Source organism: Dermacentor andersoni, chromosome 3, assembly GCF_023375885.2.
Source record: "Dermacentor andersoni chromosome 3, qqDerAnde1_hic_scaffold, whole genome shotgun sequence".
Taxonomy (NCBI): Eukaryota; Metazoa; Arthropoda; class Arachnida; order Ixodida; family Ixodidae; genus Dermacentor; species Dermacentor andersoni.
This window is the reverse complement of record NC_092816.1, coordinates 16,310,746-16,334,155: the sequence shown is the minus strand read 5'-3', so window position 1 is coordinate 16,334,155 and position 23,410 is coordinate 16,310,746. Positions and strand designations below refer to the sequence as shown.

Genomic DNA, 23,410 nt, shown 5'->3' with positions numbered 1-23,410 from the left:
CACATGTTTTGGTTTACATTGCTCACTGAAGCACTTGGCATCCTTGCTTGCCTAGATCATCCAGAAAAAAAAAAAGAAAAAATTAACTGCTACCATATGCTTCAGAGAAGCAAGCTGCTGTAAAGACAAGGTCAGCTACCTTTGGCTACAAAGTTTGGACAGACAAGTCGAAGCACATGCAACATGTTTTATTCAATATTGGGGACCAAGAAACAAAAGTCTTGTTGCATAGTTTCAGGGAAGACAAAGCAGCAGTAAGTGCTTTGTCTACTTTTCTGATGTTTTTAAGATAGAAATAGAGGTTGAAGCACAGTTCGGTCATGACAGTTTGCAAAATGCTAATTTAGTTCAGAGAAAGAGAGTTGGGTACTTGATACCACCTGTGTTTATTGTTCAGAATGCATTGGAATAAACCACTTCTTGCTCAATTCAAGTGGGATTGTAATATTGACCTTCTGAATTGCTTTGGGAAAAAAATTGTCCTGTTTTCTTGTGCTGGTAGGGCTTGTTAATCTTGGCAGTACAATATACACATAGCGCATTTCAATTCCTATTAGTTTCAGTAAAGAAGTAAAAATTGTCTTTGAGTGTGATTTCTTTTAGTAATTTTTGGGGGAGGAAAAGTACTCATTAGGACCAAAGGTCATACCATTTACATTGGACAGCCAAGAAAGATAGCTGATATGTGGAAACAGCGTACTGTGTCCACATCTGCACAGAATAATAAAAATGGGTTGGAGCACATTCGGCAGACATTGTCAGATCCTGACTGGAAGCTTCCCATCATCATCCAAAATAAATGTGTACAATCAATGCATTCTACCAGTGCTAACCTATGGGGTAGAAGCTTGGAGACTGACAAACAAACTCGAAAACAAGTTAAGGACTGCACAAAAAGCGATGCAATGAAGAATGTTAGGCGTAACGTTAAAGGGACACTGAAGGCACATATTAAGTCAAGCTAAAGTGATAGATTAGTGCTCAAGAATCTCTAAGGCGTCAACATTATTGCGAACAGAGCCTTAATAATCGAGAAATTGAGGTAAATGCAAGACTTGATTAGAGACTCACCCGGGACATTCAAGTACTTGTCCGATGACAAAAGCACTCCTCAGTTAAATTCCCTTACTAGTACTCAGCCACTCGTTCCACAAAACATCCTTGTATTGTATTACAATATGAAATAAAATGCTACTTGTCCAGTTCTGTTTCACTTTTAGAAAAAAGAACTCATTGAAATTTCTCTCGACAAGGACGCGGGTGATCGAAAGGTTTCATTTTCGCTCCACTCCGTGCCGCCCAGGCTTTCGCGTTCCAGTAGTTATCGTGTACTGCTGCACTGGTTTTGCTCGCTGGTGAAACTCGCACAAACTGCAAGTAGCAGAGAATTCAACTTCCATGTGATGTCGCGGGATGCCCGAACGGTCTGCACCACTTGAACAAAAAGAAGCTGCAACGACTAATCCGCCGCTCTGTTGTGGCTCGGTGCCTCCGTCTGTCGGGCGCCGTTTTACTCGCCGACGGCAGCAAGGGGCAGTGATGGCGTATGCAACCTCACCACTCCCCCGGTTGGTAGGCGGGAGATTTTAATTTCGAAAAAGGTATTCGGACCCCTCAGATGCAATTTTCTCGTAAACTAAATCTCTTCTTGGCAAGAAACAAAAGTTGCGAGGTTTCTGGAATGGTATTCAAACAGTCCATGTCAACTTAGGATTTGCCTTTAGTGTCCCTTTAAGAGACAGGAAGAGAGAGGTATGGTGCAGAGAGCAAACGGGGATAGCTGATATTCTAATTGACATTAAGAGAAAGAAATGGAGCTGGGCAGGTCATCTAATGAGTAGGTTAGATAACTGGTGGGCCTTTAGGATTACAGAATGGGTCAAGAGAAGGGAAGCGCAGTCGAGGACGGCAGAAGACTAAGTAAGGTGATGAAATTAAGAAATTCACAGGCGCTAGTTGGAAACAGTTGGCACAGGACTGGGGTAATTGGAGATCGCAGGGAGAGGCCTTTGTCCTGCAGTGGACATAACGTAGTCTGATGATGATGACATACTCATGTAAGGGCCACCTTCGTGTAAGAGCTTCACCCCCACTTTGGAGGGCAATACTTTGGAAAAAGTTTCAATACGTCCCACCAGAAAGCGAAGTTAGTGCTCTTGCTGCCGCTCGGGCTGGCACCACCACACCATTATTTCTTTGTGTGGTGCATCGTCTCGATTATGTTGGCAGTCTTTTCAGTCAGATTGGTGGCATTTTGCCTCTAGAGAAGAGCGCTCTGTTTCGGTCAGCACTGATCGGGGACGATGGGCCGCATCTGAGGTTGTTTACTGCAGCCTTATGCAATTTACACTGTGCTACAGTTGCGGAAACAGTACGAACCTTTAGCGGGCCATCGTCGGCCTGATTCGTGTAAGGACCACACCCAGCCAAGATTCTAAAATAAAAAAAAAATTCTGGGCCTTACACGAGTATATATGGTAATCACACATGCCACACACCATGAAATATGTGCTTTGCGAATCCATGTACCCACCTCTTGGGCATATTATATTGTGATTTGCCCTTTGTATATGATACTTAATAATTTATTATTAACTATAAAAAGCTTTATTAACGATACTGAATGAATGGTCATTTCAACTCTCTCTTATTTATGAAAGGTTTGTGCTGCTTTTCTTTTTTTAACGGTGAAAGCAGTAAGGTAGTGCTCATTCTTTCCTTTCCGTACACGAGCTCGCCATTTTATGAAAACGATCATGTTCTTTTGCCATCTGCGAGTGTCATGATACCGAATGAGTTTGATAGAAAATGTATGCCCTGAAACTGGTTAAAAAGCTTTAACTGAGGCATGTAGCTTACCGTAAAATTCCAAGCAAGCCCCCCACCCCCGAGCAAGTCAAAATTCACGGCAAAGTGTTTAGGGGGCGCTATCCCGGAATGCAGTGTGTTTACAGGAGGTATTCAGAGACCTGGATTGGGAAGAATTGGAGATAAGAGTTAATGGAGAATACCTTAGTAACTTGCGATTCGCTAATGATATTGCCTTGCTTAGTAACTCAGGGGACCAATTGCAATGCACGCTCACTGACCTGGAGAGGCAAAGCAGAAGGATGGGTCTAAAAATTAATCTGCACAAAACTAAAGTAATGTTTAACAGTCTCGGAAGAGAACAGCAGTTTACGATAGGAAGCGAGGCACTAGAAGTAGTAAGGGAATACATCTACTTAGTACAGGTAGTGACTGCGGATCTGGATCTTGAGACTGAAATAATGAGAAGAATAAGAATGGGCTGGGGTGCGTTTGGCAGACATTCTCAGATCATGAACAGCAGGTTGCCATCATCCCTTAAAAGAAAAGTGTGTAACAGCTGTGTCTTACCAGCACTCACATACGGGGCAGAAACCTGGAGGCTTACGACAAGGGTTCTACTCAAACTGAGGACGACGCAACGAGCTATGGAAAGAAGAATGATGGGTGTAACCTTAAGGGATAAAAAAAGAGCAGATTGGGTGAGGGAACAAACGCGAGTTAATGACATCTTAGTTGAAATCAAGAAAAAGAAATGGGTATGGGCAGGACATGTAATGAGGAGGGAAGATAACCGATGGTCATTAAGGGTTACGGACTGGATTCCAAGGGAAAGGAAGGGTAGCAGGGGGCGGCAGAAAGTTAGGTGGGCGGATGAGATTAAGAAGTTTCCAGGGACAACATGGCCACAATTAGCACATGACCGGGGTAGTTGGAGAAGTATGGGAGAGGCCTTTGCCCTGCAGTGGGCATAACCAGGCTGATGGTGATGATGATGATCCCGGAATGGCACCAAAATTCAAGATGGCAACAACAAAATTTACCCGCAAGAAAAAAATCCAGTGGGCATGGATTTAAAATTTTGTTTAACATGAACTTTATTAAGCCAAAGATTTGTTAGTGCTGTTCATCACTCTCAAAACCATAAGATGGATAGATGGATAAAACTTTATTGCATCTATTTAAATGTGGTTGGGCCCCTAGACGTCCGGGAGCCCCCTGGCCAACATCTCTAGGCAAGCACGATCCACCAGCCAGAGCTGGTCATCCGAGCAAGAGGCCTGAAGAGTGGCCTTCCACGAGGAAAAGGAAGGGTTGGGAATAGGCTCTACCACCATGGGCATGGGGCAGCTCCACAAACAGTGGAAAAGCTCTGCCCGGGGCGCTCGACAGGTGGTACATTGTGGGTTAGGGTGACCAGGGTAAAATAAATGTGCCAGATAGGGAGAAATAAATGGTTTGGTTGGGATCTGGCCCCAGATTAAACTCTGATGGGCGGTAAGGGAATGGTGTATGGAAATCTCATGCAGCATTCCTGTAATACGTGGTAATCTGGTGGTAGGTGCAGATTTTTCCATGGGGTTGGGTGAGTGGTCGTCCACGGTCTGGAGGGAAAGACCTCGGACATGCGCATTAATGTGCTCGTTCCCGGGGACACACTCATGCCCAGTTACCCACGTGATAGTCAGCGGGTGGGGAAGCGAAGGGGTGTTTTGTAAAATGTGTGTGACCGTCTTAGGTGCTGCGCCTTGAAGGAAGTAACGGTATGCACTTTGGGAATCGGTGCAGATTTCTGTAATGATAAAATCCGCAGCCGCATGCGGCAATGCTAGGACTACTCCAAGTCGGTCAAAAAAAAAAAAAAGTTCACAGCATTCTATTTGAAGTCCACAGTCAAATGTTTAGCACTAACCAGAGTTCCGATACAAGTCGAGCTCAGCTGCAGTGCATGGCTACTGATGGCAGACAGCAAACCGCGGCTTGGCCGTGCTCGGATCGCCGCTGGCGGTGCTGCTCAGCATGTTTTCTTCGTGCGAAATTATTGCAAGGAGAGGGTAAAACTGCAGCAATGGTAACAAAACATTGCTGCTTTGGAGCGTCGGCGGTATAATTGAGCGGAGCGGTGGTGGAGGGGGCTTGCTTTCCCGGGACGGCTCAGAATTTGAAATTAGCAATGAAGAGTGTGAGGGGGCGGGGGAAGGGGGGTGGAGGCGCTTGCACAGGAGGGAGTGCTTGCTCCGAATTTTATGGTAAGCTGAAATTTTGATCTAGGTAACCACATCAGATTAGAAGCTTTCTTATACTATGACAAAAAATTGGGTGCAATGCATGAGTGCAGCCTCATTGCTTGAACACCTTCCTTCTAGAATGCAAACACAGGATAAGTAGTGCAGATGACTGGCATAACAAAAAGGGATGGGTATCTGCTGAGTTGTGCGGTGTCTGTCTGCCTCTTGCTGCTTGTACAGGCTTAACTCTTTTCCTGCCATGGAAGTGCTGGTTTGTCCACACGTTTCTTGTAGAAATGACCAGGGAGCGGCTTAGCTTGTCGATGATGTTTTTATTTCCTAGCAATGTCATGGAGTAGCTCATTTCGTCTCAGTGTTTTGTCGTGCTTCTTGTAGATGGCATCACACAATTTGTGGGGCAGCGCTAGCAGGAGCAGGTTTATTCTGATGAAGGAAACAAAACATGTTGGCAACTGGGGCCTTCAAAGATAATGTGGCTATTTTTGGTCAGAATTAATTCTGGATAACAGCGTGGTATGGAAGGGGTTATGTGGGGACTATGGGCCATGAAAAGACTACCCGCCATGATGGCACAGTGGCTACTGAAATCTGCGGTTGAGCATGAGGTCACAGGTTTGACTCCCAGCCATGGCAGCCACATTCAACGTAAATGGAATGTAAAAATGCTCTGTACTACCTAGATTAGGGGTACATTAAATATAACCCATCCCCTACCGGGAACAGAGGTGCACGCGAAGCTTGGGATCTGCGGCTCTTCATTGTCGTAACGCGTCAGCTTCGCGCTCCCTCACGGTGAGGTTGGCACGCCGACGACGAGCCCTTTCTCTAGCAAGTTCCTGGTGGCGTTCATAAAACGGCACCTTTTCTTCGGCCGAATGCACGATGCATGGCCCGCTCCTGCTTTGACAGAACGAACCAAATGCGACCTCCCCAGCTGACTGCCGGGCCTGAACTGGCAGGAAACGGCAGGCATGAGGCGAGTGAACATGCGATCACACCCTTTCCTGCCTCCAGGAGGGAGGGGGCGCCTGTGATTGTCTTGCGCCTTGCGCTGCATCTACTTCTTCATGCATATAAAACCCCACTTTAAGGGCGCGTATGATGAACCAACAGTGGCTGAATCGGTTAGCTTGGTGGTCTCGCTACCTGGAGGTCGGTGGTTCAAATTCGCAGCCTGACAAGCGATTTTCATTTTCGTGTGGCTTGAGTTTTTTTGTGTGGCAACACCGACTCCGACACAAGTGAGGCAATACAAGCTTCGCTTGAAAAATTACAGGGTCTCTTAAGATCTCCCGTAAGAGGTGAACGGTGAAAGCCTACTCCTCCTCCTCTTATTATTTTGCCTCTTTCTCTTCTTTCTTTTAGGCATTACGGCTCATTATTAAGCATTTTTAGTCATTTGTAATCAGTTGTAGTCATTACAAGCCATCGTTAGACATGTTGGTCATATAATAGTCATTAGTAGTCATTAAAAGTCATCTAAATCACTATTAGTCATTACTGGTCATTACTAAGCATCTTTAGTTATTTTTAATCAATTGTAGTTGTTGCAATTTGTCGTTAGACATATTGGTCATTTTGTAGTCATTAGTAGTCATTACAAGTTATTTCAGTCTTTACTAGTGATTACTGGTCATTACTAAGCATTTTTAGTCATTTCGAATCAATTGTAGTTGTTGCAAGCTGTCGATAGACATATGGTCATTTCATAGTCATTACAAGTCATTTCAGTCATTATTAGTCATTACTGCTTACTAGTAAGCATTTTAGTCACTTGTAATGAATTGGGGTCATTACAAGGTGTCGTTAGACATATTGGTCATTTCGTAGTCATTTTAGTCATTACTGCTCATTACTAGACATTTCTAGTCATTTTTAATCACTTGTCATTACAAGCCGTCGTTAGACATATTGGTCATTTCGGACTCATTCGTAGTTATTAGAAGTCATTAGTAGTTGTTATTAGTCATTACTAGTCATTATTAACCTCTACCAATCTCTATTAGAACGTTATCATTCACTAACTGTCATTATCAGTCATTTTTCATTCTTTAATCTGTCTTTAATATGTCTTCATATGGCGTGATGGCGCTTTGGCAGACACTCCTGCGGTCAGGTCTGCTAACACAAACTTCACCATGAACCTAGAAAGGCTTTTGCCTTAAATAAACCACAGGTATTCAAAGTTAATTGAAAGCCAATGACTAAGACATCTTTCATAGCCTGTGTGTTGTGATGGGACTTTAAAATTCATAATCTTTATTTTATTTGGCTGTTGTACTTTTATGCAGAGTAAGAATTTATCCCAACAGCCTAAAATGCTAGCTCATACAATATATAATCTGTGAGTAATATAGGGTCATGCTTGCATCCCTGTGAAACTGTATAAAGGCCCGTCTATGTCTCTTGTTAATTGCAGTTATGGCCACCCTTATGAGTGGGAGATTGAGCACTTTGAGCCATCACCTGCACAGCTGCAGGCACCCACTGAAGAGGTGAGGAGAGCCTCTTTCACATGTTACACTTTTGATACTCTAAATATGAGGTCTGGCTTGCCACTTGTACGGACCTTCACATTTACTTTTCTTTCACAAATTTTTAAGGCTTCACATTGTTAGGGCCACCTACTTAATTAAGACTACCAGTACTAATAGAGCATTTGAAACTCTCCAGCGCTCAAGTTCCTTAATACTTCTTTATTTTTCAAATCATATTAGTACTATATGCACAGCAGACAGAAACATACTGTTGCCGCATGTAGTGCTCTATCACAACAAAGAAATCAGCGGTATGTCACACATAGAAAAAGCGAAAGCAGATGGCAACTCATGCTACGTGAATGGAAAGCAAAGCTTGGTCAAGCACATGAGTACATGACGAATTTGATGTACAGTGAAACCTCGTTAAACCGTAGTTGGCTGGAGCTCGGAAAAAGTATGTACTAAACGGTTGCACTGTTTAACTGAAATAGCATGAGATCGCCCACTTACCTGTCGAAAACGGAACTCAGAGAGAGTGCGAAGAAAGGGGGAAAAAAAGGGAGTATTTATTCACTTCGCGCGACAAAAGTGTTATTTTTGTTTGATGCCGCGGCGGCCTAGCACGACGACAGCGGCCTCAAACTTATTGAAGCTGCGTGCCAGCTTTTCAGCCAGCCCCCTCTTCTCAGCAAACACTCGCATGGCAGATTCCTCGTTGGCGTTACGTATTGTCCATGCACGCATGCGGTAGCGCCGCAGAAGTCCCGGGGTGCCTTTTTCATTGCCAGGCGCCGGAGTTCGGAATACTTTTCGCTTGGAATAGTTATGTCATTGCGCCCCTGTTCTCGTCGCGACGATTGCATTAATGAGGCTGAAGTAACGCGCAGCTTCTGCCACTGTCGGGCCTGAATCGCGCGTGCTGTCGCTTTCCATGTCGTCCTCATCACGGACGTTAGTCGACACTTTGGCAACAACAGAGGCAACAATGGCGAAAAGTTGAACCTCGTAGCCGACACCTCTTCGCGGTCGCAGCAGCTCTGCCGCGCAACTTCTTCGCATTCCAAATGCCACGCACTGTAGTCAACAGCAGATCCCTGGCGCGTGCCAACGCCGACTTCTTCGTGTCACGTTCGATAGCACGGACGATGTCTAATTTTTCTTCTATGCTGAGCATCCGGCGTCTTTTTTATCCGAGCTTCGGCATGACGCGAGTCCTCGCTTGCACGATGCCACAACGCTCTCTCATAAAATAAAGAACCAACTTTAGAGAAGGGAAACTGTGCCTTCCACAGTGGTACAAAAATAAGAAGTGGCAGCGGATGGAACTTAGCGGGGGGTCCTGATAGATGGCGCTACTTAAACAGGAAGCGGAAATGCATTTTTTTTAGTGCAATATCCAATACGGCCGCTTTTTACCGGTGGCGTACGTTGGGTACGCGTCGTTCTCGCCTCGCTGGCTTTGCGGCATGCCTCAGCTGCCGCGTTTTAATTGCCAGGAGGCTAAAGAGACTCTACTGATGCCCATACAAACAAGCCACAAGTGAGTGAATGGGACATGCGACTTTATTGGCAGAAGAAAAGCAGTGCTCCTTCTCGTACAAGAGCAGAAATAAAATTTGCATGTCGAGATGTGCTGAAACCATTAATGTGAATTCGTAAACTGCTCACTTTCATTGTCGCACATGGCGGTCTGGTAACGGGCGTCAATCAGCAGCGCAAGCAGGTGGGGCCAGTGCCCCACCTGTTTGCATCGACAGTCGCCGTAACTTGCATTGCGAAGCAATCGGGTGACGTAAGGCATCTGCTGCCGCAGCCAACACAGCGACATGGACTACCTGGCATTTTAGCGTTACCTCCTTTCCAACCTGCACGTTTCTTTTTGTTCTTTGGAGGGCCGCTAATGTGTAGCTCATACTTGGTGCCCCACATTATCAATATGGGCATCACCATTTTGCAGCCACTTTTTCAAGCTTTTCCACCCATGTGGCTATCAACTTCATAGACTTCGGACCATGTAATCATGTGTGCTGGTCTTCGTTCACGCCACATCACGGCTGACGATGGCATACAAGCATAATTTGCCTGCGGCTGTTGCAGGAAAGCTCGAATGGGCAGAGCACCAATTACGACGCATATAAATTGGGAGTCTTTGTCGCTGTGTGGACTGCAGGAGCAGATGGTTACCTCGAGAGACTGTTGCCCATGCAGCTGACCAGGTCGCCACATCCAAGAAGCATAACACGGTGACCATTATCAAATGAGACTCGGCATTCAATCACTGCATAAGATAGAGACAATACACTGCACATTGGCTAAGATCCACATGACAACAGTGAGCATTCATGCACTACAGGTCGCTTACAGCACATTCAGCTATACGGCTTCAGGCACAGTGCTTGCCTACGTCGCACATGGAGGTCTAGTAACGAGTGACAACCAGCAGCGCAAGCAGATTGGACAGTGCCCCACGTGTTTGCATTGACAGTCGCCATGACTTGCACTGCGAATCAATAGGGTGACACAAGCACCTGCTGCCATAGCCAACACAGAGACATGAACTACCCGGCATTCTAGCGTTACCTCCTTTCTTACCTGCACGTTTCTTTTTGTTCTTTTGGTGACCGCTAATGTGTCGCTCACACCTGGTGCACCACCTGCTCTCAATATGGACATGGTCTGTATTGTGGGAATCGCAATTTTGCAGCCACTTTTGGAGGCATTTCCACCCATGTGGATATCAGCTTCATACACCTCAAACCATGTAAATATGTATGATAGTCTCCGTTCACGCCAAACCGCAGCCGAAGAAGGCCACAAGCACACTTTACCCACGGCTGCAGCAGGAAAGACCGAACACGGAGCACCAATCACAGTACATGTAAACAGGGAGTCTGTGTCGCTGTGCACACTGCAGGAGCAGGTGCTTACCTCGAGAGGCCGTTGCCCAATGCAACTGACCAGGCCGCCACATTCGAGAAATGTAACACAGCAACCATGGCCAAGTGCGACAGCATTGAAACAAGATACTGCAATCAAATCACTTCAGCATACTCTAACATAACGCTCAATCTATACATCGGCTATGATCCACATGACAACAGTGAGAATACACACACACGGGTCGCTTGCGGCACATTCAACCGTCCGACTGTAGGCATAGTGCTTGCTTTCGTTACGTATGGTAGTCTGCACACGTGTTTGCACCGACAGTCGAGCAACTTGCATTGCGAAGCAATCGGGTGACGCAAGCATCTGCTGCCGCAGCCAACACAGCGACATGGAGTGCCCTGCATTTTAGCGTTACCTTCTTTCCAACCTTGTGGGGAGCACACACACCCATCTTCCCCCGTGCCGTCACGTCGAGAGCCGGCATAGACAGGGGAGAGGCGCACTATGCCCTCTCCCGATTCTCCCTCACTCTCGCGACGCGCACACGCCCTTCCTCCCCGACTCGCAGGCAGGTAGCTGACTGGCGAGGAGGACATTCCCCTCACCCAGGTAAAGAGGTACAAAACAGCGCGACCGGGGGAGACCCTCTCTCTCTGAGGCCGGACCCCTAACCTGCCAGACTGGAGTACCTGCCGCAACCCGTGAGTGACCACGTTGCCTGACTATCCCGGGCAACGAGGCCAGCCTATTTATTACTATTACAGAGAGGACGTCCCTCTGCCAGTGTTCTTTATTGCCGGTAGCAATAAACGTTCTTACAGTTGACGCCGCTGGTTGCCTTATTCGTTCGAACCCGACGTAGCCGCGATTCCCGCGCTACGGGTTGGGGAGTAACACAAAGCGACTGCGTGGGGCTAGATCCGGAGCTCGCCTTCAGCCCTAGCCACACGTAGAGTGGAACCCCCACAACCTGCACATTTATTTTTGTTCTTTCGCATTCCACTAATGTGTAACTCACACTTGGTGCCCCACATTCTCTAAATATGGGATATGGGCATGGTCGGTTTTTTGGGCATCACCATTTTCCAGCCACTTCTGCAGGCCTTTCCACACATGTGGATATCAACTTCATACATTTAGAACCATGTAATCATGTATGAGAGTCTCTGTTGACGCCAAATCATGGGCGAGGAAGGCCGCAAGCAAAATTTGCACATGGCAGCAACAGGAAAGGATGGAACGGGGAGCACCAACCATGGTGCGTGTAAATTCGCAGTCTTATGTCACTGTACGGACTGTAGGAGCAGCTGCTTGCCTCGAGAGACTGTTTCCCCAATGCAACTGACAAGGTTCCCACATACGAGAAACGTATCACGGTGACAAGTACCAAGTCGGACAGCAGCGAAACCAGATTCTGCAATCAATCACTTCAATGTAGCTTGTGCAAAAACACAGGCTCTCAAGCAAGAATAGCAATCCTGAATGAGACTAGGAATTAAATATGGGAATGAGAAAGCTTGCATTCAAGAAACAAGCCACTCTACCTTGCAAGCACTGAAAGCCAAAAACATTGAGAAAAATTAAATGCTACATAGCACACAGTGTAAAGGTTAATACAAGACACACACCAATGCCGCATCAACTATTTCAGGAGAGGAATTGCGTATGGCGACGTACACTAGAAGATACTGCTACAGATATGTTATGCTTTTAGACAGTGACTGGTATTAAGTATGAGCAAAGAATCGGTTGACCTTTAATGGGATGAGGAAGAGGAATTATCTCTAATAAGAATGTGGAATGATAAAGCTTGCATTCATTAAAAAAAAAAAATTATACTTGGCACAAATGGAATTTGGCAAGACCAGGAAGCTCACTAAGGGCAAGCTGACGGAACTCTTTTGGCCAGCGTGATCTGTGCTTGTTCAGAGGTTGCAGGTACATCTGAAGACAGAATTTTTGTTGTTGAGGTACCTGGATGACTCGGCCAATATCCGTGCTGGCGGAATGATGGCGGAGGCTCTTTTCACTCTTGACTCAGTCATCCATAGACTTGATATCTCATCCAAATAATTCTGGAATTGCTTCTTTGTTCGTGATGTAAAGCCTTGCGATTCGTCTCCAGCCCCTTCCTGTGTGTGTAGATGGGGGCTCCCGTGATGACCGAGATGTACTTGGCGCAGACTCTGTTGGGCCAGAACAGTGACACATGAGATACAGCAGAGATTACCCAAACTCATGTAGTGTTTTCTTTTATGTTCGAAACAATTATGCTGAACTGTAAACACAAACAAACGTTCATATCATCTGCTACGAACAAATGACATGTATCTCAAGACTAGCAAGCCAATACAGCATATATCAAGCATATTTATTTCTGAACCAGGTGTTGTTTACCTTGTACTAGTAGCAGCCAAAGTCCACACAATGACCTTGTTGTAGCATGCAGCAGCTTCTGTTTAGTGCATGGAGTGTGTTGCTTTATGCTGGTGCCGTCCTCACTACTGCATGTCTAGAACAGAAATTTTGACTGCATCAGAAATTGAATAAGCACAATTTTGCCGTACAAAATGCAAAAAGGTGTGACATATACTTTGTAATGGTTTGTGACTACAGAACACATGCAAATGTACACTGTTTGTTCTAGGGTGCTTAAGCAGCATGGTAAATAAATATTGTTACTCTCCGTAAAATTAATGTATGCTTAACTACAATGCATGTCAACAGCTAAAGTATTATTAAGATCACAGATGAGAACATTTGTGCGCTCGTTTATACACTAGAAGAGATCACACTGCTGGTTTCACAAGCAAATAGATGAAAGACATGAAGCTATTAGAAATGATGCATTCTTTTTCTGCATGAACGTGATGCACCGCTTCACTACTGCAAAAATAAATGTCCTGAGGTAAACCAAACTGAACAGCAAGAACATTTGGAACCAACACGTACAAAATATGGGTGAATTATCATGCCTGCAACTGCTTAATACATTAAATTCAGTACCTTAGCTTCAGTTTATTAAAGGGTTATTCGGTTCTGTGGACGTAAGAAGTTGCCGGCAGACTCGAAAAAATATATGTATGTTGATAAGGCTACTCAGTCACCCATAGCTACTGCTACAACGAGATGAAAAGTGTGACGCACGTTCCGATATAGCTTTGTCTTTCATGAATGTGTGTATCACGATGGCCTCGCAACTGAAAGTTTATTTCGGAAACAGCAATGGAGGGTCCTGACTGCCCATATGTAATGCAGCATATAGTTCGTTGCCTTGCCTCTGCCTGTAAGTTAACGAAACGAATATATTACATAACGATTAAAGCAGCGATGCTAAACCACTCACCGTATTGCCGTCCCCAGTCGCAGCAGGATTCACCTCCCATTTGGATGCAGACATGTTACACATGGCTCACGACTGAAGCCTAGCTTTCGGGCTTACACCCCAAGTTAAATAACGCGAGATATCGAAGCGCAGTAAACTGGTGTTAGCACAATATAACCAACCGATGTATGAACCAAGGAATCCCCGTACCTGCCATGCACGCGAACATACTGGTAAAAATTTTAAATCCAGGCCAGAGGTCACGTGGGAGGTCGATGATGCTGAGTGCTATTTTGCATTTAAAATGGCAAAAAACAACAAAGTTGGTAATAAAGAGTACAATGTAAATTAGGAATGATAATTTTGTACTCTTTGTCGTGTAATAAAAACGCTTCGGTTATTGTTAAAGAAAGTTTGTAGGTTAAAATTGCGCTCACTACGGCGCCTCTAGCGGGAGATAATGCGCTCAATAGGAAACCTCTTTAATTGGTGTACTATGCCTGTTTCTTTAGCAGCGCCGCACGATTGATTTTTTCGCCCTCTGTGGCCATTTATCGAACTTCAGAGTGTTCATTCAGGGCCTGGCTCTCTGGCACGGCGTCGAAATGATGTTGATGTTGATGTGGCTTCACGCGCAGATGCGCACGGCGCTTGGAGGCCGTTGTGCCGATCTCTGAGGCTTGTTGTTCTGCTGGGCCGCCCGATGGAGGCGACGCACCGCCGTGTTTGCGCGACGAAAAGTGGGAACGCTACGTCTTAACCGATGCGTATGCAATAAGCTGGTACGGTTTATGCGGATACAAAACACATTATGTTCAATGGCTGCTGAGTCGGGGATTTGACTTTACTACTCTTAAAACGAAATTACTGTTTAAGCGGGTACGGTTTAACGAGGTTTTACTGTATTGGAAAGGCTGCATTTTCATCAGTTACCCATCCTGCCACCAGTCCATAGTGGTTTAACCGCTTTTGCAGGGACATTGTAATAAGTCCGTACATCCCTTCTAGGATGCCCTTTGGAAAAATGGCATTTTAGAGCATAATGGTAATGTTTAGCATATGCAACAAAAAAGTATCAATTCAAAAGTTTAGTAGACGGATATTAGTTAAAGAAGTTGTTTAACCCCTTAAGTGTGTTTCTTTTTGTTGTTGTTGACAATTTCTTAACCAAAAGTGCCTGTTTTCCTTTATTGCTCATATTGAATCATATTGTAACAAAAAGCAACTACTCTATCTTGATAAAATATTTGCACCACATAGTAAGTCAAATCAACACAATACAGTTTATTTCTGAACATTACATAGGAAACTATTTGCCTGCTACTAATAAAAAATCCAAATCACATGAAACAGTCACAAATGCCTTGTCATCCTTCACGTGTGTAGGCTAATCAACCTTTGGTGCTTTCACTCGGGAAGCTTCGGGACTGTGTGGTAAATTTCAAAGCAGGGAATGACACTGGGATGAGTGCATTTTAGCTTCTCAGCCGCGTTGAGATTGGTTTCATTGACGACTAGTGTAATCAGTTTATCATCGAGAAACTGCTGTATGTACTCCGGACAGCCATCTGGCGATATCAAATTGGAAGTCTTGCCTGGAACGGCCAAAAATGGAAACCGAGGAGGCTTCATGTGAGGATTGTCGACATCAAGCTGCACCCACTGATGAGCAGTTGCAATGTTTGCGTCATGGCTTTCTTCTTCACTTCCGGATACAAGATGAAAGTTGTTACCTTAATCATCTTCATTGAAAGATGATTCATGCAAGTGTCAGCGCCACTGGGCGCCATTTTTTCACACAAAAACCGTGCTCCTTTCACAGGAGAAACCGAAATTGTCAAGTGCTTCCATCTGGTGGTCGACACGCAATTTAAGCCTTTGACGAGCGTTTCTCATCTTGAACACTCAAGAGGAGAACCTATTCTGGTAGGACGAGCTCTGCTCCTCCAAAGTAGTTTGAGGACGCTTTGGCTAGGAAGAGTTATGCTCGTCCGAAACACATAAAGGGACCCTGAAACAATTTTGACGACTTTGCACAAACATACTGACTCATTAGAGTAGCTCCTTCTGATCATTAATTGATGCATCTAAGTGCTCTGCATAAAGCGTATAATTTATTATAAGGTTTTAAGAATGTAAATCGCTGCCGATCGCAGCACACTGCTTGGCTGAATTTTTAGCCCCCCCTACCCATTTGATGTAAATTATCCTGACGTCAGTAGGGCGAGCTATCCTATTGGCTGCCCAGGGCGTGTCATTATAATTTTTCCAACTTTATGGTGAACAAATATTGTCCGTAATAGTTGGAATGTTAGTTAATTTCTTTCAATAAAAAGAAAGTAACAAAAAGAGAATGCACAAGAGCAATTTCTCAGTACACTTGGGCACTTCTGGCACACAGTGTCATCTGCTTATGTTATAACGTGCTCCATCTTTGACGAGAGCTCTGCAGTCAGTGTCGGTCTGTCTTTTCATGAGCACCGTGAATCGCCTTTGTTGCATTGTGGGCTGCAAATGTAGCAACTGGCAATATGTCGAGCTGCGACATTGTGTCTCTCTGCAAGGCAGCAGATGAGCGGAGTGGCTGCAGCACATCGAACTATCAGTATTCGATCGGCACCAGGATTTGCGCGTTTGCGGCCGCCACTTTACACCGGAAGGTTACTACCACAGTAGCGTTTTGCGAGTCTGGTATTTGCGTAAACACAAGCAAGGGAGCAGAGCCATGCCGCTTGACCGTGTCGTTTCACGGGAGCAGCAGCAGCGCAAACGTGAATGATCTGCACGGTGCAGCCACCTGGTGGCACAGAGCTCAACCAAACATAGTAGCAGTAACAAAGTGTATTCTGTGCTGCTGGTGTACATTTTTCGCAGGAGAATAATCGTTAACATGCTGTTTTTGTAAATGTTTAAAATGTTTTACACTTGGTTAGAGCAATATTAGCTCTTTGTTTGACTGGTTAAGCTCTGCGCCAACAGCTGGACCATGCAGACCGATCGGGCAGCCCACATACGTTTACGCTAAAGCTGCTTCATGAGCTTGAGGTTATGCCTTCACCCATACGTCGAAACGCCCAGCTCGCCTGTGGTTACTGGAATACCAGACACATTCGGCGCTGCGACAGAGTGTTCGCTATGCACGCTGCGTTGGTGACTCTCACTTAAGGTTGACTGCCAAGCAGCTGGCGGAGAGTTTGGAGAGGCTTCGCGCGCTCGGTCCTAGAGAACCGGAAGTAGACAACACGACATGCCATCATGACGCAGAGCCAGTGAAGGCGGAGCTTAGCCCTGATCACTCGGCGAACGAGTTGAGGAGAAAATGCATGGCTGTGGAGGAGGGTAACTTGTAATCGTCCGTAGCTTTCTTAATATGAGACGCTTCACACAAATTGTGGTGCGAATGATTAACTTGAACTGTACCCTACGCGTCTACAAAATTTGACCGAAGCGTTTCAGGGGCCCTTTAAGGGGTTAAGTTAAATGTATGAAACTGTGACTACCATCGCATTTAAAACAAGGAGCTATAAAAAGTGTTGATTAAAGACAAATGTAGTACAATACTGTGCTCACTGAGACATGGAATCCATCTTAGCTATATAGTGTTGAGTCCCTGTAATGTGTACTTTGCCTGAACAATTCTGTGTCGATAGCGCTAACTTAATTTGCTTATTTACCATGGCCCCTTCTCATGCTTGTTTACTTGCGCTTAATAGTCTGTCAGTCATACAGCCACTCAATGAATATATTTAGGCCTGGCTACAACTAGTAATTGACAATTGCTCTCAGTTGTGGGAGTGATGTGGTATATGTGGCTTTAGTGTATCTGCATACAACTTAAGTTCCTTTAATGCTTCAACTAGGCTTGAGGCTTCTGGAGAAGCTGGATGGTCTTTCATATCTGAGTAAGTTCCACTACACAGGTGAATGGAAAACAAGACGAATAGAGGGCAGAGCACAATACAAAACGAAAAAACTTACTCGGTTAGGCCTCCGTGTTTGTGCATAGAAGCTCTGTTGGTTTTCATTTTTTCTAAGACAATAAATGCAGATAAGGAATAGCCATGTGGTTGTCTAGGCATCAGCCATACAATGGACCTAGCCATTTTGCAAGCGTCCATGTTATCCAGCACAGGGCTGAATTTTTAATGTATATCTCTCTGAACTTTTCAGAGACTTCCCCCACCTCTTGAGGAGACACCTTGCACCATTGTGGAGACAGTCGATCAACTAAAGGACATGTGCACGGCACTGTCGAAGGAAACCGAGATTGCTGTAGACTTAGAGGTAAGCATGCACAATGAGCACGCCAAGCTGTCACTTTCAGCATAAGCTCACACATTATTGCTTTGGGGTCAGCTATGTGATGTAAAAAACTGCATATAACAAGTTTTTTTTTTTCTTTCTAAAATCTGACATGCATCATCTTAGTCTCCTATTACAGTGGAATTTTGATAAACAGAAATGACTTAAACGGAACTGCCACTTAAACGGAACACCATCCTCATGGTTGGTTGGCTTTGTATTCATGAAATGCTCTCTGCAATGTCTCTTAGTAAATGGAACTTCTGATAAATGGAACAGATTTCCCTGGTCCCTTGAATTTCCGTTTAAAGAGAATGCACTGTATATTTTAGTCCCAAAACTTTGCACATTGTTCTGTGCGCCTAGTCGTGCTTTTAGTTTTGAAACATAGTGGAAAGCAGCAGGCCATTAACATCCAGTGCTCCAATGGAAGCAGAAAACTGAAACCATGAAATTCTGTGCCCCGCTGGAGGGTGTCGAAACATTTGTCAAGGGTTGCATACCTCATACCATGCCAGTCACCACCCCAATCATTCCTCCGTTTTTTTCGTTGCTGAGCTACTTGATGGCAGTACCACAGGGGCAACATGCGGAGAGCAATTACGGCAGCCGGAGCTGTCGGCAACAGTGCCACAATGCAGCAGTTTGGAGTGACTGAAGAAATCACTTTTTGTGTGCAGCAGGAAGAAAAAACATTTCTGACATTCTGAGAAAGGAGCCTTCCCAGAAATTAAAGAGGACTTGGTGACCTATGCTTACATAAAGCACCAATGATCTCTGCATTTTACAGTGCAAGTTGAGGTACTGCAGCAAATGTGATGGCGATCGCTGTTCAGAAAGAGTACAGTTGAACCCACTTATAACAATATTTAAGTGACAAGAAAATCCCAGTGTTATAACCAATAATTGTTATAATCGGGTTGCAAAGAAAAAGCAGAGAGGACAAACATCCAAAGATTGTAATTAGAGAGAATGAAGTACGGTTGAGCCCACTTACAGCATTGTTGATTTTAACAATACTCAGATGTAACGATGAGGAGCTGCCACACCATCAGCTTTTGTTTGTTTGTTTGTGTGTGTGTGTCTGTCTGTCCGTCCATCTGTCTGTCTGTGTGTAGTTTTTCTTTTTCTGATAAAATAAACTGCTTACTTAAATTTTCTCGTGTTGCATTATTGGCTGTTACAATTAAACCTGGCTACTGTGTGTCTATGCTGAAAAAAGGAAAGGGATGGAGAAAAAGAATGCCAGCTACCGCATCCGTCTGCATGCCCCACACCTTCTCCATACCTTCCTTTGCACCATGCACCCTACCCGTCGCGGTGGCATAGCGGCTTTGGTGTTGCACTGCCAAGTCGAAGTTGCGGGATCAAATTACGGCCACTGCGGCCACATTACAGCATGGGCAAATGCAAAAATGCCTGTGTACTGTGCATTGGGTGCACATTAAAGAACCCCAGGTCACCAAAATTAATCCGGAGACCCCCCACTGTGGCGTGCCACATAATCGAATCATAGTTTTGGCACGTAAAACCGTGCAGTTTAATATGTTGCCCACCTCACTTGGCATGCCTTCGTTGCATCACCCTATGCATCGCGAACGTCCTGCACCCCTCCCCTGTCTTTTTTCCACCTTTGATGCACAAGTTGACTGCGCTGTCGTCGGAGTGGGGGAAGGGAAACGGGAGAGGGGTGTGTGGCCCTCACAGTGCAAAGGGCGATACAATGAAGGCATGCCATGTGGGGTCTGCGTCACAAAGGCGGCTGTGGCAAAAGTGTGTGGCATGCAGACAAATGTGGTGACTCGCACTTTTTAAAAAAGTTATTTTAAGAATTTTGCATTCTTTTTCTCTTTTGGTGTACACACCCAGTAGCCAGATTTACTTTTTATAACCGGTAACACGGCATGTGAGCATTCTACATAGTTAGTTTATTTAGCATAGAATAGATGCATCGGCTGCTCATTGTTATATCCGATATAATACCTATTGTTAAAACTGTGGGCTTGATTTTAATGATCGTGCTGCGCTTCGCATGTCGTTGTATGTATATAAGTGCTATAGGCAGGATGATGCAATGTGATGCAGCGAGAAGCATTGGCTTCTCCCTGCACCTTTTCTCTGCAAGGCTTCTTCTTGCACCTTCCTTTCGTTTACTGCAAATGCGAGCTACTTAGAGTGCCTTGGTGTAAAATTTCTGCAGCGCAAAACACTTAAATATGGCGAGAAAGGTCAAAGAAAGGACGAAGAAAGAAAGATTGCAAGAGGACAAAGGTGTTTGTCCTCTTGCAATCCTTCTTCCTTCTTTTGACCTTTCTTTCCATATTTAAGTGTTTTGCGCTGCAGAAATTTTACACCAAGGCACTCTAAGTAGCTCGCATTTGCAGTAAACGAAAGGAAGGTGCAAGAAGAAGCCTTGCAGAGAAAAGGTGCAGGGAGAAGCCAATGCTTCTCGCTGCATCACATTGCATCATCCTGCCTATAGCACTTATATACATACAACGACATGCGAAGCGCAGCACGATCATTAAAATCAAGCCTTTGCACTGCAGAAATTTTACACCACGGACTTAAACCAACTCGCCCACATCGCTATTCTTATTTAGGGTACCTTTCCAGTATTTACGGTACTGAGCACACATTATTTGTGTGCGTCATGTAGTGCACTCTGATTTAGAGCATCACAGCACTGCGATGCGTACCTCAGGCCAGTAGGCACTGGATCACCCGAAGAAGGGTTTTTAGCTGGGCTTGTTGGTGCATGTTAACTTGTAGGTGGACTGCACGAGGATGGGACAAGAATGGAAACAAACACGAGCGCAGTAACTGGATTACCTGTTTTATGAGTCACGCCAACTAGTTACATTGACGGACTTAAGTCGTAAATGCCTTTAAAGAAGTACCGAATACTGAACGCTCTCGACTGCACAGATGGGTACCTCTGGGTGGGCCCCTCCGGCAATGCATTGTCTGATGAAAGTGAGGATAAAAGAGTAGGCTGTGCAGTTATAATCAGAAGTATCATCGAAGTGCGATAAGTGTTTATAATACGTATTTTATGTGAATAAAGATTTATTTTTTTTGTACAGTCTATAATGAAGGTGACACATATAGTACAAAGTAAATGTATAGCAACTGTGATGTAATATAGAAAGCAGACCAGGAAATTAATTTAGACAGCGTTATCAGATCACAGTACAGTAGTCTGATGGGCAAAAGCTTTTGCACGCTTCACTGTGACTAGCACAGCTCTTTCATTGCTTATCGCTTTTGTGCAAACAGCCTGCTGATGACTTCAATTTCCTGGACAGGACAATTTTTTGCAGATGTATACCAACAACTTTGTGTCTTCACCATGGTGCGTAAACGTGTGCTAGTATGGTAAACTTTTGCTTGATGCTAGTTTTGCAGTGGCGTAAAAATTTGTTTGAGTAAACTGCACATCTTCATTGAGTTTGTTAATTTTGAGTTGGAATAAAAAAAGAAAATGTTGTTCATTATTACAAAGGGAATACAGTAGAACCTCATTGAAACGTTCCTGTTACGTACGTTTTCCCGGTGCCAGCGTTCGCAATTGAGAACACAAAGAATGACCCGATACAGTTACACTCATTTTTGACTGGTTCATATGTTCTCGGAAAACAAGATTTTTCAGCACCAATGTTCAGTACATCGCCAAACTGCAGTTGTATGATACATTTTCCGGCTGCTAGATCTCATGTAAGCAAGAAAATGCGCAAGGTGTGCGCGATTGAAAACAGTATATAGGTGCCCGCCGCGGCAGCTTCACTGCAATATCACCCGTCCGTCTCACATGAAAATGCTGGCGTGCACCCAGTTTCTCATTTCGGTACCAGCAAATCTCCAGGGTTGTCGCATGTGGCAATCACAGCTATCACTGCCAATCCTATCGCAATAAGCATGTTTGCTTATTTGTTTCACAGCACATGGTGCCTCGGAAGCGTAGCGCATGCTTTAAATAGGCGATAACCAAACCGTGCTGCTGTTCCCTGCTGCAGACTGCGATCATATACGTTTTCCAGCCACTAGATCCCATGTGAACAAGAAAAGGCGGGAGGGGCGCGCGATCATGAACAGTATATAGCCGCCCGTCTCACTTGAAAACGACGGCGCGTAGACTTTCTTATTCCAGTAGCAGCAAATCTCCGCCCCAGTCGTCACACGCCGCATTCACAGCTATTGCTACCAAACCTATTGCAATAAGCATCTTCACCTATGTGTTTGTTTTGCAGCGCATGGTGCGTAGTGCCATTGGTAGAATACTGCACGCTTTTAGTAGGCGATAATCCAAGTGTGCCACCGCTTCTTGTTGCAGGCGGTGCAATCACGTTTCGTTTTGGCAGCGCCCGGTATTGAGCACTTGCTTGATTTCGCTTCGGTTTCCCATCACCCTCTTAAAAGAACATGATTAGGAAAATGACAACACGCGTCTCATGCTGCAATGATCCGTGTGAAGCTTTGCATTACATAGATATCAACAATAATCAAGTTTGTCAAATTTTTTTAGTTACCTTAGGTCGTACTTTTACCAGGTTAGTGCGATTTTTCTCATGGTTTTTTCCAAAACTTGTTAACGAGGTTCTACTACTAGGTGATGTGCATTCTGTGATAATTTGCACAGGTATGGTGCTGGAGCAGCTTTGGTCAAGCAGCATAAGTCCCCAGATTTTACTGCTGTGAATATTTTTTATCCTTGTGCTTGAGAGGGAAGGAAAAGTTTGCTTCCAATGTCGAGGGTATTGGCAGTTAAAATAAACATGCCCTTTCCTGCATTTCTTGGCACTTGTTTGTTGTGTTACATTTCTGTAAGTCTTGTTGATGTTGAGGGTTAGTGCCCATAATGATAAAGCTTTCTTGACAGTGTTAGCACATTTTTGGAATCTGTACCCAAAGGACATTATCTTATTATTTTTTTCCTTTCTCCTTGGCATGGGAAACTTTCAGCATCATTCATACCGGAGCTTCCAAGGCTTCACATGCCTGATGCAGATCTCAAGTCGCTCCCAGGACTACATCGTGGATACATTGACTCTGCGTCATGAATTGCAAATGCTCAACGAAGTTTTTGCCAACCCCAAGATCATCAAGGTTAGCTTCATGTGCTGAACTGAAATGTTTGTACTTCCAGGCAGCACATGCAATTCATTTGAGCTTGATATATTGTTTACATTGGCATAATGGCCAGATTTCAATTAAATTACAAATGTGAGACCCTAGACCTATTGAGATGATACAACAGACAATTCATGTTGACTTGCTACAAAAAAAGTCAAAATCTCAACATATATGCAGCCTAAAATTTCCTAATGTGGGGCCCATACACCACGAAAAATAAGTTA

At 44.7% G+C, this 23,410-nt stretch overlaps 1 protein-coding gene across 1 annotated transcript in view; it reads left to right on the top strand.

Annotated features, from left to right (window-relative positions):
* The window catches only part of Rrp6 (exosome component Rrp6), a 73,683-nt gene that overhangs the window by 12,720 nt on the left and 37,553 nt on the right, over nucleotides 1-23,410 (top strand). Inside the window, exons 6-8 of the mRNA XM_050169249.3 lie at nucleotides 7,477-7,552; nucleotides 17,922-18,035; nucleotides 23,016-23,159. Coding sequence (XP_050025206.1) covers nucleotides 7,477-7,552; nucleotides 17,922-18,035; nucleotides 23,016-23,159 — 334 coding nt within the window. The remainder of the gene's footprint in view (nucleotides 1-7,476; nucleotides 7,553-17,921; nucleotides 18,036-23,015; nucleotides 23,160-23,410) is intronic.